The 13,177-nt window shown below is 34.0% G+C and overlaps 1 protein-coding gene across 2 annotated transcripts in view; it reads right to left on the bottom strand.

The window, feature by feature from the left end:
- The window catches only part of Pu (GTP cyclohydrolase punch), a 162,357-nt gene that overhangs the window by 7,239 nt on the left and 141,941 nt on the right, over nucleotides 1-13,177 (bottom strand). For both annotated transcript variants that reach the window (XM_081726034.1, XM_081726033.1), the window contains exons 3-5: nucleotides 8,794-8,959; nucleotides 5,792-5,823; nucleotides 2,104-2,188 (exon numbers count right to left, since the gene is read on the bottom strand). In XM_081726034.1, the coding sequence (XP_081582160.1) occupies nucleotides 2,104-2,188; nucleotides 5,792-5,823; nucleotides 8,794-8,959 (283 nt within the window). The remainder of the gene's footprint in view (nucleotides 1-2,103; nucleotides 2,189-5,791; nucleotides 5,824-8,793; nucleotides 8,960-13,177) is intronic.

The raw sequence follows: 13,177 nt of genomic DNA, 5'->3' as shown, positions 1-13,177 counted from the left end.
CTTGTATCAGACAATTTGCTGTAATAAAAAAAATACACTTAGCATTGTTGTCATCATAAATGTATGTTTAATTGCCCAATACCGATAGCTATTTTTGTAATCGGAATACCATACGGAATACCATGCTTTTCTTGCGGGTATTCGATATTGCCCTTCACGCCAGCTTGGAAACGAAAAAGCTGTTAAACGCATTCGAAGGCGTATAGGATAATGCCGCTTATCAAACTACCACTCTGTATATCCAACGTCATACTAAATAAAGAATTGTTGTTCTATTACATTTCAATAGGAAAATACAGGTTGTAAACCACTTACCTGTAAAAGTATTCCTGAATAAGAAATCAGATTTTCACGTCTACCAACACAACGAATGTCACAATCACATGGAGTGACTGTAGAGCATCATGGGGACGTGAGGAAATAGTTTCTTTCCTCTCCGCTAGGAAGCAACACATCAGAGGCGAGCTAATGAGGTATTCCATATTATCCGACTATTCCATAATACCCGAACTTCCTCTATTTATATACATATATGAAAAATGGGTCATCTTCAGACTTTCAAAAATTTCTCCCGACCTCAGTTTTCAAGATACAAGAACGAAATTTTGCGCACTTATTATGCATATAACAAGATTTTTTAAAAGATTCAGATCCCTACGTGAACCCAGGCCCGGGCCAGAGGGACACAAAAATTTCGATTTTTTTTCCAAAAATCTCATGTTTCTTTTTTCAATTTTCTTATTTCTGGTGTATAATACGGACAAGAGAGTGGTACCGTTGGAAAGTATGATCTATCCTAAGAAAAAGGAGGTATGAACTACGATCCTACGATAAATAGTAAGGAAGCAGTAGCTGTTTGATTGAAAGTCTAAAATTTACCTCAAAAAGTGGAAATCCTGAAATGGTTAAACGCCGATTAGAAAACTATGCTTTTTATCGAATAAAAAGGCTGTTCCTAATATTGAATTAAAGGCACGACGTAATTTAAGACAGAAATTCTTGCTCCTCTTTGGTAATTCTCCCTCAACTGGATTATATTGGGGGGGCGAGGACCCCACCTTTAAATATTGGGGGGGGGGGCAAAAGTGCCCTGCCCCCCCAAAGTCGGCGCCTATGGTTTTCATATAACTTTAATTGTTTAATATGTAAGAATAAGGTATTGTTATAATTTACTACTTCATTTTAAACTTTTTATTTGTTCATTTATTCATTCAGACAAAATATTTTTATCAAGTTCGCATGACATTTTAGTTCATAAACCCCCTCCAAAAGGAAGATTCTGCAAAGTTCCCAAAATAGCCGAAACATTCCCTCGTTGAATAGCTATACTAATCTGCTGTATGAGAAATGCTTCAGGTCGGGTATTTCCCGATTTTAACGATATGCGTTCGCCAACTTTATTGATAAAATTAAACCCATCCTTGCTCCATGAACCACTTGATTCAATTGCTATTGTAACAAACCCATATTTGTCCAATAGAATGATATATTCCTTTTATCGACCTTTCTGAGCTGCTACGAGTCCTGCTTGAGTCGATGCATTTGGTATATTTAAGGGAGCATAAGTATCTGTACAGGTGAAATTCCAAACAAGCGCCTTCTCTTTTCTCCATGGCACTAAACAGTTTTAAAATTTTAATATGAAGAAATAGTAAATTATAACAATACTTTATTGTTACATATTAAACATTTAAAGTTATATGAAAAGCGTGCCTTTGAAAAAATGATTATGTATGTACTTGTATATATGTATTCTTCCAATATATGCTGTCAGAAAATTATTGTAATAATTTTAATTGTTAGAATTTTAATTTCAAAATGAACCACATAGTGTCAAAAAATTTTAAACAAAAAAAAAAAAATAGTTGATTAAAATTTTACATCTATAATAATTTAATATTGATGAAGATAACATTACGTTATTGAAACTGTTACGACTTACTTTAATTTTAATAAAGTACATATTCTCGCCAGAAAAATATTATTTAAGTAATAGTTCCACAGTTAAGATAGATGGAGTTATTTATGGTGAAATGTGTAATTTATAGAGGAGCTAATAAAAAAATGAATTTCATGGAACACCACTCACAGTACAATACTTACACTGCTTCAACTACTACAGCCACTCCTGCGGGTTCCAATGCTTTCGTTACGGCAATGGCTATTTGTTTCGTCAACCTTTCTTGCACTGAAAAAAAGAAATTATATACATCTGAAAGTTTATTCAATTCTAAACAGACAGGGATCAAAGCAAATTGAAAATTTTTATTTGTAATACAATAAGATTCTTTACAACTGTTTACAAGCAATTTAATTTATCTGTATTAATAAAGTAATGTTGTATTAGGACTAGTAAATAAAAGGTGTGCCTATAAAGAACAACTTTTGAACTACCCGCCATTTCTGTTCTAGTAAGTTGGCAGCACTGAACGTTACAAGATTTTGATCTATTTGTTCTCTGTGGTTAGTAGTCACAGAGCGCCGTATGGCGTATTATTGTCATCCGTTTTCTGTATGGGTATGAATCAGTGGCGGGTACAAAAAGCGGTCTTTCGGAAAACCGAAACCGGGTTTTGAAATTTTTAAAAAACCTGTTTGGGTTCTCAGAAACCGGTTTTCTACAAAATCTGTCCCCCCCTTTTTTTTTTCAAAATTGGTTCTATTTCTGACCAGAATAGTGTTTCCTTGTTCTCCGGAAACCGATTCTGTTTCCACAGAAATAGTTTAAGGTTGGTTTAAAGGGACAAGTTTTGTCGATAGATGGCAGTACAATCTTCGTATCTCTTCCATGTATTTTTTACCTTTCACGAAAATTCACGATTTCTGTTACAAATTTCAACATAGAGACTTCAAATTTTTAGAAAAGTAACTTCATAATCTATCGAAAACAATCCGTGCCGATTTTTTATTTAGAATATTCTTCATTGTTGAAATGGCTTGATTGTTGAAATGGATAACTAAACCTTTAACAATGGAACTGTTTCAACAATGAAGAAAATTCTAAATAAAAAATCGGCACAGATTGTTTCTTCCCTTTAATAGGTTATGAGGTTACTTCTCTAAAAATCTGAAGTTTCTACGTTGAAATTTGTAAAAGAAATTGTAAATTTTCGTGAAAGGTAAAAAATACAGGGGAGAGATACGAAGACTGTAGTGACATCTATCGGCAAAACTTGTCCCTTTACACTAACCTTAATGTGTTTTTCAAAAGTTTTCAACGAAACCAGTTTTGGTGAAAACCGAACCGGTTTCGGTGAAAACCCGAGCCGGTTTTGGGGAAACCGAAATGTCTTTTGGATTTCGGTTTTCTAGAAACCGGTTTCCGGTTTTTATAAAACCGGTTTTGCCCATCCCTAGTACGAATAGAGCACTTCACGACAGAACACCGCGTTGTCATAATGAAATCTTATTACAAATGTTGTGAATGTGTTGCAGAGACTGTTGGCCAACCCCGTGGAATGAATGTTTGATCAACGTAATGCAACGAATAAGTCGACTGATGAGACTGACTGATAAATTTGAGAAAACAAGTTCGGTTGTAGAAATTCTCGGGGCGTTCTCCTCGTATTAGTTGTTCTGCAGGAAACATCGCCATCATATAAACGACCACAGTTCGTATATTTATATAACTAAGGCTACTGATAGATCAAAATCAATTTTATACACTGCATCAAGATATTATCTTTTATTGTAGTACCAAACAAGTTAACCAAGTACTTCTTTAAAAATTGTTCATGTAAGTTTCACGAGATGGATCCTTTCTTATGCATTATTTATTTTTCGTTGCTATGACAACTAAACTCACATCGTCGAATCACTATTATCACAAAATATAATCGCATAACAACCAGAAAAGAAATTACATCTATTTCTCTTTTCATATTCTTCTTCCTTTCTTGAACAGCTTGAGCATAATTTAAAAATACATTTTGCCCACAATTACAAATAAAGATATAATAAAGATTTTAGAATACAAGTATCGTTGTAATCACGAGTGATAATGTTGCTCAAAGTTCGGTGAAATTTATTCCCGGACGTTCACAGCAATCGAATATTTCCAGTAGCAGCATGCAACGAATTCGGCGCTACATGGCTATTAACCTCAAAGACAACAGATTAAAAGCGTGTAATGTTCAGTGCTGCCAACTTTCTAGAACAAATTGCGAGGATTTCAAAACTTGTGTTCTTTATGGTACACCCTTTATTTTACATTTACTAAAACATATCTTACAGTTTTAATAAATAAAATCCAATATTATCAAGCAACTGAAAATACTGCAAACCATTTACGAAGCTTAGCTTGTATATGCATAATTAAGTATTTATTCTACGATACTGGGGATTAACGAAAAAAAAAGTCGAAAAGAATAGATATTGTAATAGATTTATGGAATTAGAAATAACATGCATATGTGCAAAACCTCATGAGTAGAATTCGAGGAACTAAGGAAACAATTTCTTTATCAACTTAGAAAAATTGATTCTGAGCGAATACTACGGCATTTTATTGGAGGTGGAACTCATACTGAAGTATAGCTTCGTTATACTTTTCAATATACGAGGGTCATTGCAGAAGTCATGGCAACTATTTTTTTTCTCGAAAATTGTAACGAATAAAAAAAGCTCTGGAATATGCAAATGGAAAGTTAGTTGATATGTAAACATGACATGTAGGGAGATGGATGAACACACTCGTACACTACTATAAAAGATATAGCACGAGAAAAAAAAAAGACTAAAGCAGCAAGTCACATCTGTCAAAATTAAAGTTATATTGCTAAAGGAAGAAAAACATTAATTTTTGTATGTCGAAGTAATACACGAAGGTATTATAATCTTAGTTTGTGGCAATAAAATTGTAATCTTAACCGATATTACTTCCATCGAAAGCTGCCACTGGCGTCCAAGTAACCACTAACAAACTTAGAAGTCAGTCACAATAACCAATTCTTTCACCTTCCTCTCATTTCTTGCAATTCATGCGCTACGATCAGAATATACTGAGAACTGAGTTTTCAAATTCTATGCATGTTGACTAAAGTCGCTGATTTGAGAGCCTAGCTCTTTATCTTTTGTGATTTCTGGTTATATCGTTGAGAATTCTGTCGACTATCTCCAGAATCTGACTTTCGGAGGTTTCCTTTTGGTTACATTTACAACGGGCTAGCACACCGACATTTCCTATACTTCTTGAATTTTACTGCTGTTGAACTAGGATACTTTACTGCCTCTAATAGAGTACGTTTTCATGTAAAGTTCCACATCAATTTGCAAAACTTTCAGAACACAAATACGGACCTCTTCACTACAGCGCACCAGAGGAGTGTTGACACTGTGTGGACAACATAACATTGGAATTACATCCTGTTCATGACTAACTAATGTGTACCGATTTTATGTGGGACATCAAGTCTACAGCGAGTTTTACCATAGTTGTTCAAATTAAATTCTAAGCACAAAACCTATCTCTGTTGTATACTTATTTGAAAGATTCTAAGCTAGAGCAGTAGCGTAGCCAGGATGTGTGTTTGGGGGGGGGGGCCAAGTGCTGTTATAGGTACATATAGAAAAATTACAAACAAAAAATATATAAACATAAAAATATATAAAACATTACAAACATCAAAGTACCAAAGTACATTGTCGGACCTCTTTGGGGGGCCCCCCTTCCCTACGCCACTGAGCTAGAGTATTGGAAAAGTATTAATAAACAAATTGTAAATACTCGAATATAACAGACTAATATTTCAAAAAGTTATTCAAGATAAATATACTAAAATCATGAACTTACCTTGTAGCCTTCGGCAGAAAATTTCTACAATTCTGAGGACGAAAGAAAAAGAAATATTTATAATTGTTTGCTTCTATAACATTAGTTAAATCAAAATTCAAAACTTAAGTGTTTGAAACTTTCTTCATTACTGTCTTAAAATCACTTCCCTCAGGTTTGTTACTTTCATAAGACTAATCTAGATTTTCTAAGATTAGCTAAAACTTACATACAAGTGTATACTATAAGATTGCGTTACAAGTCATGGTACCCATTGCGGTAGTTCAAGTTTAGCTAAGGAACATTATGCTACTAATCCTTTCAAGTAGTACTGTAAATAAGGACTGTAGACACACTATAATAGCTTCAAGAAAAGAATGTCATGGAATGAGTGTGGTTTCAGCAAGATAAACTGCACACTTCTTGTCCACCCTTCTTCGTAAAAACTTTTTAAAACACTGCAACGTGTCTTCTAAAATTCCAAAGTGACTTTTTCGTGATCTTTTCTTTACCAAACCATAAAATTTCGTAATATTCAAAAACTAATACCAGTACCTATATTCTTTAGCACTTATCTTTATCTTATCTCTACTTTCAAAGGCTGTTCTCTGGAATGATATATATATATATATATATATATATATATATATATATATATATATATATATATATATATATATATATATATATATAAACCTGTCTTCTCTCAGTTGAACTGGTTAGAAGCGTAGGTGGTTTCGCCACTGCTCAATGATGCCAGCTGAAGGACAATCTCAAGAGCGAATTTGAGTACGATTTAAGCCGAATTTTCATGCATGCGATAGAAGCGTGCTTTGCTTGCGATTTGCTAGTGTCTAAAGCCAACCAGAGACATTTTTTACTGAATTTTGATGTTATATAGAACAAAATTTTCTAGTCTAGTTATCGATAAAAAATTGATCGAAAAAGCTAAATTTCTTGACTTTCATGACAGTTTTCTGATTTCGTGACTTTCATGATTTTCGTGACTTTCGTGACCGATAGACACCCTGCACTGGAATGGTTGCGGTATTAAGTCACCTGGCCGGTCATCATGATCAGAAAGAATTCCTGATCTGACTACATAGTGAAGTAATAGGAAAATATGTAGTGACAAGCATCTGCGTCTTTTATACACAAACTATACTGTGTGATGCAGTGAACGTGCATTATGCACTACTACATTGAAAACTAATGAACGATATGGCGACTACTTATTTTATATGACTGGTGTACATCCTTTTTAAAAAATGTCCACCTTCCTCTCTTTTAGAAGGTAAGAATATCGTAACCGCATTTAGGAAATTAATAATTTACTTGACAGATCTTAATGGAATAAAAATTCAGACTTTTTTATTTATTTATTTGCATTTATGAATAATTAAATGGCTTTTCCAAAAGTAGGTGGGTAGCAACTTCATTGTCCGATCATTGGTAGGGCTGTTCATCACCCCTTCTTTATCCATAAAGTTCTGGAAAAGTTCTCAAAACTTTTAAACAACTTTTCTGATCGGATATTCATTTCCCTTGGTACGACGTTCCAGGGGCATCATTTCAGACTTCGCTTGAGGGAGGGGGGGGGGGCAAGAGCACGACCGACATAAGACTTTCACGTTTTGTGCTAATATGTTAGTAGATAATCTATTAAAGCAGGGCCGTGCCGTAGGGGGAGCGGGGCGACGGCCTCGGGCGCCGAAGTAAGGGGGCGAAAAAATCGGGAGAAAAGGGGGCAAAAGAAAGGAAAAATTACTTGGAATGTATGTATAGGGGCGCCGTCTTATACTCTCGCGCCCGGCGCTGATTTTCCACGGCACGGGACTGTATTAAAGTATATGTATTCCTCAAACTCTTCGGTGGGGCAATTGCCCCCTCCTGCCCCCCCTAAATGACGCCCCTGCGACGTTCATGTAAAAGAAAAAATTTCCCTTGTATAAATTATGAGTTTTACACAATTTAGTTTAAATGTTTCAACTTCTTTTCTCGGCACCCTCCTGAAGTTTTATTGACTGAATTTATGTCATTATCAACTTTTCTTGTCATTAGATTAATAATAGAGATACGACTGCTTATCACCCATCTCAAACGTTTAATAGAAATAAATTGTAGCCGAACAGATGAAAAAAAAAATTAAATACTTCTTAGGAACGAGAATTACAGTATATCTTTAATGTGGAAGTCAACTGTAGATTAGTTTTGATTTACATATATATTTTATTTTGGCAAAACTAACCGTGTCATTTCTATATCTTAAGGATCCTTAGATTGATATTCAAAAATTACACAAAATATACAGAGAAGATATGAATATGTTAAAAAAACAATACAATAAACTCATCAGTTGTATACGAAATTTAATACAACAAATTTAGTTATTAAATTTAGGATTTACATAATAGTCGTAAAAGTAACAAGTACAGGGTGATTCAGGAAAACTGAAAATTTTGAAATTTCATGGATTTTTTTTTAAAAAATATCTCAATAGTAAAAATAATGCTATTTTAGAACACACACACTATAATTTTAGTAACCGGTGGCCATTGGTTACCAGTTACTATTTGGTACCAAAATGATTATCATCCTCTTTGGTATTGATCAACACCAATGACATCTATGACTTACGGTTCCCGAGATATGGCTCCTTAAATTTCCCGAAATCGGAACTTTTTTTGGCCAATATCTTGGGAACGGTAAGTCATAGAGAGGTGATATTGGTATTGATCAATACCTAAGAGGATGGTGTGATCATTTTGGTACCAAATAGTAACATGTGGCCACTGTGCAAACCAATGGCTACCGGTTACTAAAATTGTATTGTATGTATTCTAAAATGGCATTTTTACTATTAAATGAGAAAAACTGTTTTCGTAAAATTATTTAATTTTCAAAATTTTCCGTTTTTTTAAAAATCACCCTGTATATGAATGTTATTGTAGGTACTCTACCCACAATAAGTTTCTTTCGGAAAACTTAGAACTAATTCTAGTAATAGTAGTTTTTAATCTTACCTTGCTAACTTACTAAGACCGAGGACTTTCTTCTTGGGCAAATACCCGATAGAAACTTTCCCGTAGAATGGTACAAGGTGATGTTCACACATTGAAAACATCTCTATGTCTTTAATTACAACCATTTCATCATGATCTTCGTCAAAGACTGCGTCATTAAGTACTTCTGGAAAGTTAAATATATATTTCAATTAGAAATTCAAAAATGAACACTAATAGATTTTCTCGGGTATGTACAGAGGGGTATCTCCAAAATTGTCAAAATTGAGTCACTTAGCCATGAATAAAGCCTATATTCTTTCGCATCGTGTGTATTGAGCAGTATTTTGCATCTCCGCTGGGTGCGAAGGAACTTTACTTTGATACTCGTGGTAACTGTGCGATCATACCAAGAAAGCACTTTAAATTTAGTTTATCTCAAACTTTCTTGAGTGACCCCACTTCATACATACATACATACATACACACACACACACACACACACACACACACACACACACACACACACACAGAGAGAGAGAGAGAGAGAGAGAGAAAGAAAGAGAGAAAAAGAGAAAAAGAGAGAAAGAAAAAGAGAAAGAGAAAAAGAGAAAGAGAAAAAAGAGAAAGAGAAAAAGAGAAAAAGAGAAAGAGAAAAAGAGAAAAAGAGAAAAAAGAAAAAGAGAAAAAAGAAAAAGAGAAAGAAAAAGAAAGAAAAGGAGAAATAAAGAGAAAGAAAGAAAGAAAGAAAAAGGAGAGAGAGAGATTCATATTAATTGAAGCTTAACTATTCAGCATCGAAGCTAGATTTAAATTACTGATTTCTTCTAACAAAATTACTGAAAATTACGCAAATAACACTAATATGTGTAGTCGAAAACAAAATGGTCTTTAAGACTTCAATTATTCAACGTAAGAGTATATCGTAAGCCTTTCAAATAACGTGAGTTTGCAAAATTGAAATTACATTTCAGTGAGTTTTATTGTACTTATGATAGAACAGTTTGATTTTGGTTTCTACGACGAAGATTGTAGAAGTTCATGTGGAATTTGTCATAATTTAAAGATTTCATGTTTCTTTGGAATTATCGGCAGACTCCAAACTTATCTTCCAAACTTATTCCAATTATCGGCAATATCTTCGTGTGATTTGAAGCAAGATAAATATGGAGCAATGATAAATTTTCTATAATTAATTATCCTGTGCTTAGAGGTTTGAAAAAAGGTAAAACAAATTTTCATGTGCGAGAAATATAAAAATGATAACACACCAAAAACCTGTTTCGATTGATGTCTACTTCTGTCAAAACTAAAAATATAGAAATTTTTCTTGTTTATGACTGAGAATAATGAAGTTAAGGCTTTTTACATTATTTGAAACATTACGTTTAAGCGTTTGATTTGACTGTCAGTTTAGCATTCCTTTCAGCATCGAGGCTATGTGAGACGTGAATCCTACAGCTTAACGTGGAATCCGAACCACATGAGCTTCTGTCCGAACCACATGAATCGAACCCGGGTCTCCCACGCGAAAGGCGCGTACGTTAATCGTTTAACCACGAGGGAGCTAATTTGATATTTGAGCCGAGCTATCGGACTATCTTCAAGAGAACCAGGTAGGGGGCAATTCGCTGCAGGGGCGTCATTTAGTAGGGCAGGAGGGGGCAATTGCCCCCAAGAGTTTGAGGAATACATATACTTTTAATAAATTGTCTACTAATATATTAGTACAAAACGTGGAAGTCTTATGTCGGTCATGCTCTTGCCCCCCCCCCTTCCTCAAGTGAAAAATTACGCCCCTGATTCGCTGCCCTCTGCCGCAGAGTTTGAGAAATACACATTTTCTAATAAAATTTACACTAACATACTAACAAAGAACGTGAAACTTATGTCAATGGAGAATCTCGTCTTTCCATTCACGAAGCTAAACCTCAAATGAAGCTGCTATCCCCTTGTTTGCAGTTTGATACCATTGTTTCACTGAATCCAAGAGTTCCTGACGCTAAATGGTAAACGAGTTCACATACAACACTACGTACCAGCTTATATATTATTTCGAGGTTATTCTACATAATTCTCCACACACACATTATATATATATATATATATATATAAATATATATATATATATATATATAAATATATATATATATAAATATATATAATATATATATAATATATATATATATATAAATATATATAATATATATATAATATATATATATATAAATATATATATATAAATATATATATAAATATATATATAAATATATATATATATATAAATATATATATAAATATATATATAAATATATATATATATATATATATAATATATATATAATATATATATATATAAATATATATATATAAATATATATATATAAATATATATATAAATATATATATAAATATATATATAAATATATATATATATATATATAAATATATATATATATATATATATATATATAAATATATATATATATATTAGTCAAAATAGGATCTACTCATCTTCAGTTATAAGCGTACGTAGAAAAAGTTAAGAGCAATTACAGCTATGATATATATTAAGGAAAACAATTTTCATTTTGTTTCACTTGGAAACAAACGTGCAGATTGGATCAAGTGCACCAATAAATTTAAAGAAAAGAAAAAAAAACTGGTTGCAATGTCATTTCGAAATAAGAAAAAGCAAATAAAACTCTCATAGTGCTCTATACTGTTACGTATTAGGCTCTTATGAAGCAATTAATGGGGCCCTGTTTCCCTACCCGCTTGCAATAGGACCTGTTTCCCAGCCCTGCTTGTAATGAGGCCCTGTTTCCCAGCTCCGCTTGTAATGGAGACCCCGTTTCCCAGCCATTACACTTAGCCACTTTAAAATAAGACTTCACAGTATAAGTGATACGGTATCTTGTATGTACGTTTCGTGTACTCTAGAATTCGACAAGAAATTTAGTCTGGTGACAGTGGATGCATAAAAAGAAAACATGAAACTACAAGCTGTCGAAATAATAGTAAACTACAAAGTATTACAGCCCTAAGCGGCAATCCTTTTTATATCGCGAAATTACAGATATTTCGCGTAAGTATGAGAAGTACTGTGCAAAATTATTTTCATAACATTCAGAATTGCTAGGTTTGACACTAATTTTCATAGTGATCTACAGAGTGTGCTGATAATGGATCACTAAAGGAAAGAATAGGAACACTAATCAGTGATTTGATCCATTCGTTCTAGGCATAACTATGAGTTGTTCGTTTATAAATATTAACAATATTTTATGTATTGTTACGTTCAGAACTGCCCAAGTGAATTTACCTTGTGTATAGTGTTGCCACGAGACGAGACGAGACGAGACGAGACTTCAGGCTGTCTCGTCTCGTGCAAAGCGTGTCTCATCTCGTGTCTCGTCTCGAAAAAATATGCTCGTCCCGTCTCGTGTCTCGTCTCGAGATGTTCTGTCCCGTCTCGTCTCGTTTCGTTTTGTCTCGTCTTGTCTCGTAAAAATATAGCAGCATACCATGGGAACGAAAGTAAAATGTAGCAGGCTGCACCATGCTAATCAAGATACAACTAAGTTACAAGTATCACCCAGAACACAAGACATGAACTGTCACGGTAGCTACACCGTGAAGCCTTCACCTCTGATGTATGTGGTAGTCGGTTCGATCTCGATTAGTGCCATGTGAGCTTTGTGGTGGACAAACATCGAATGTGTGTGGGGGGCGCGGTAGGTCAGTGGTAGAGCGTTCACCTCTGGTGCTTGGGGTCTCGGGTTCGATCCCAGCCCCCGCCAAATGAACTTTGTGGTGGACAAACACCGTGTGCGTGGGTTTTTCTCGGGGTTCTCCCGTTTCCTCTCACTTTATTCATTCCACCATTTCATTCATTATTCATCACCGTCTCCTTTAGCCTAACCGGCATAACCGTGGGACGTAAAACTCAAAGATTTCATTTCATTTCATTTTTGAATGTGTGTGTTTTCTTGAAGTTGTCTAGTATCCTACCACTTTCTTCATTCCACTAATTTTCCCATCAACATCCATTCGGGGTGGCCCAAAGTTGCCTAAAGGTCTTTAAAAAAATTCAAATAAGCTCACAAGGCAAGGACAAATAGTTTACAAGATAATATATCTCTGCTGTTAGTTGTCTGAGGCTTCTCGACCCTGGCTTCTTTTTTTTTTTACATTCTGAAACATTGAAATTTGTTTCACCAGTTTCAATACATGAATATACAGTGAATTGCTCATAGGTACGTCGAAGATGAAGACACTGTCAAATAATGTTTACATGACAAGCAAAGTTCGATGTAAAGGTGTCACCATCCCCGATGTAAAGGTGTCACTCACTTGCTTTATATATATATATATATATATATATATATATATATATATATAT

This window comes from Thermobia domestica, chromosome 9 (genome assembly GCF_964235325.1).
Source record: "Thermobia domestica chromosome 9, izTheDome1.hap1.1, whole genome shotgun sequence".
Classification (NCBI taxonomy): Eukaryota; Metazoa; Arthropoda; class Insecta; order Zygentoma; family Lepismatidae; genus Thermobia; species Thermobia domestica.
This window is presented reverse-complemented; position numbering and strand designations above follow the sequence as displayed.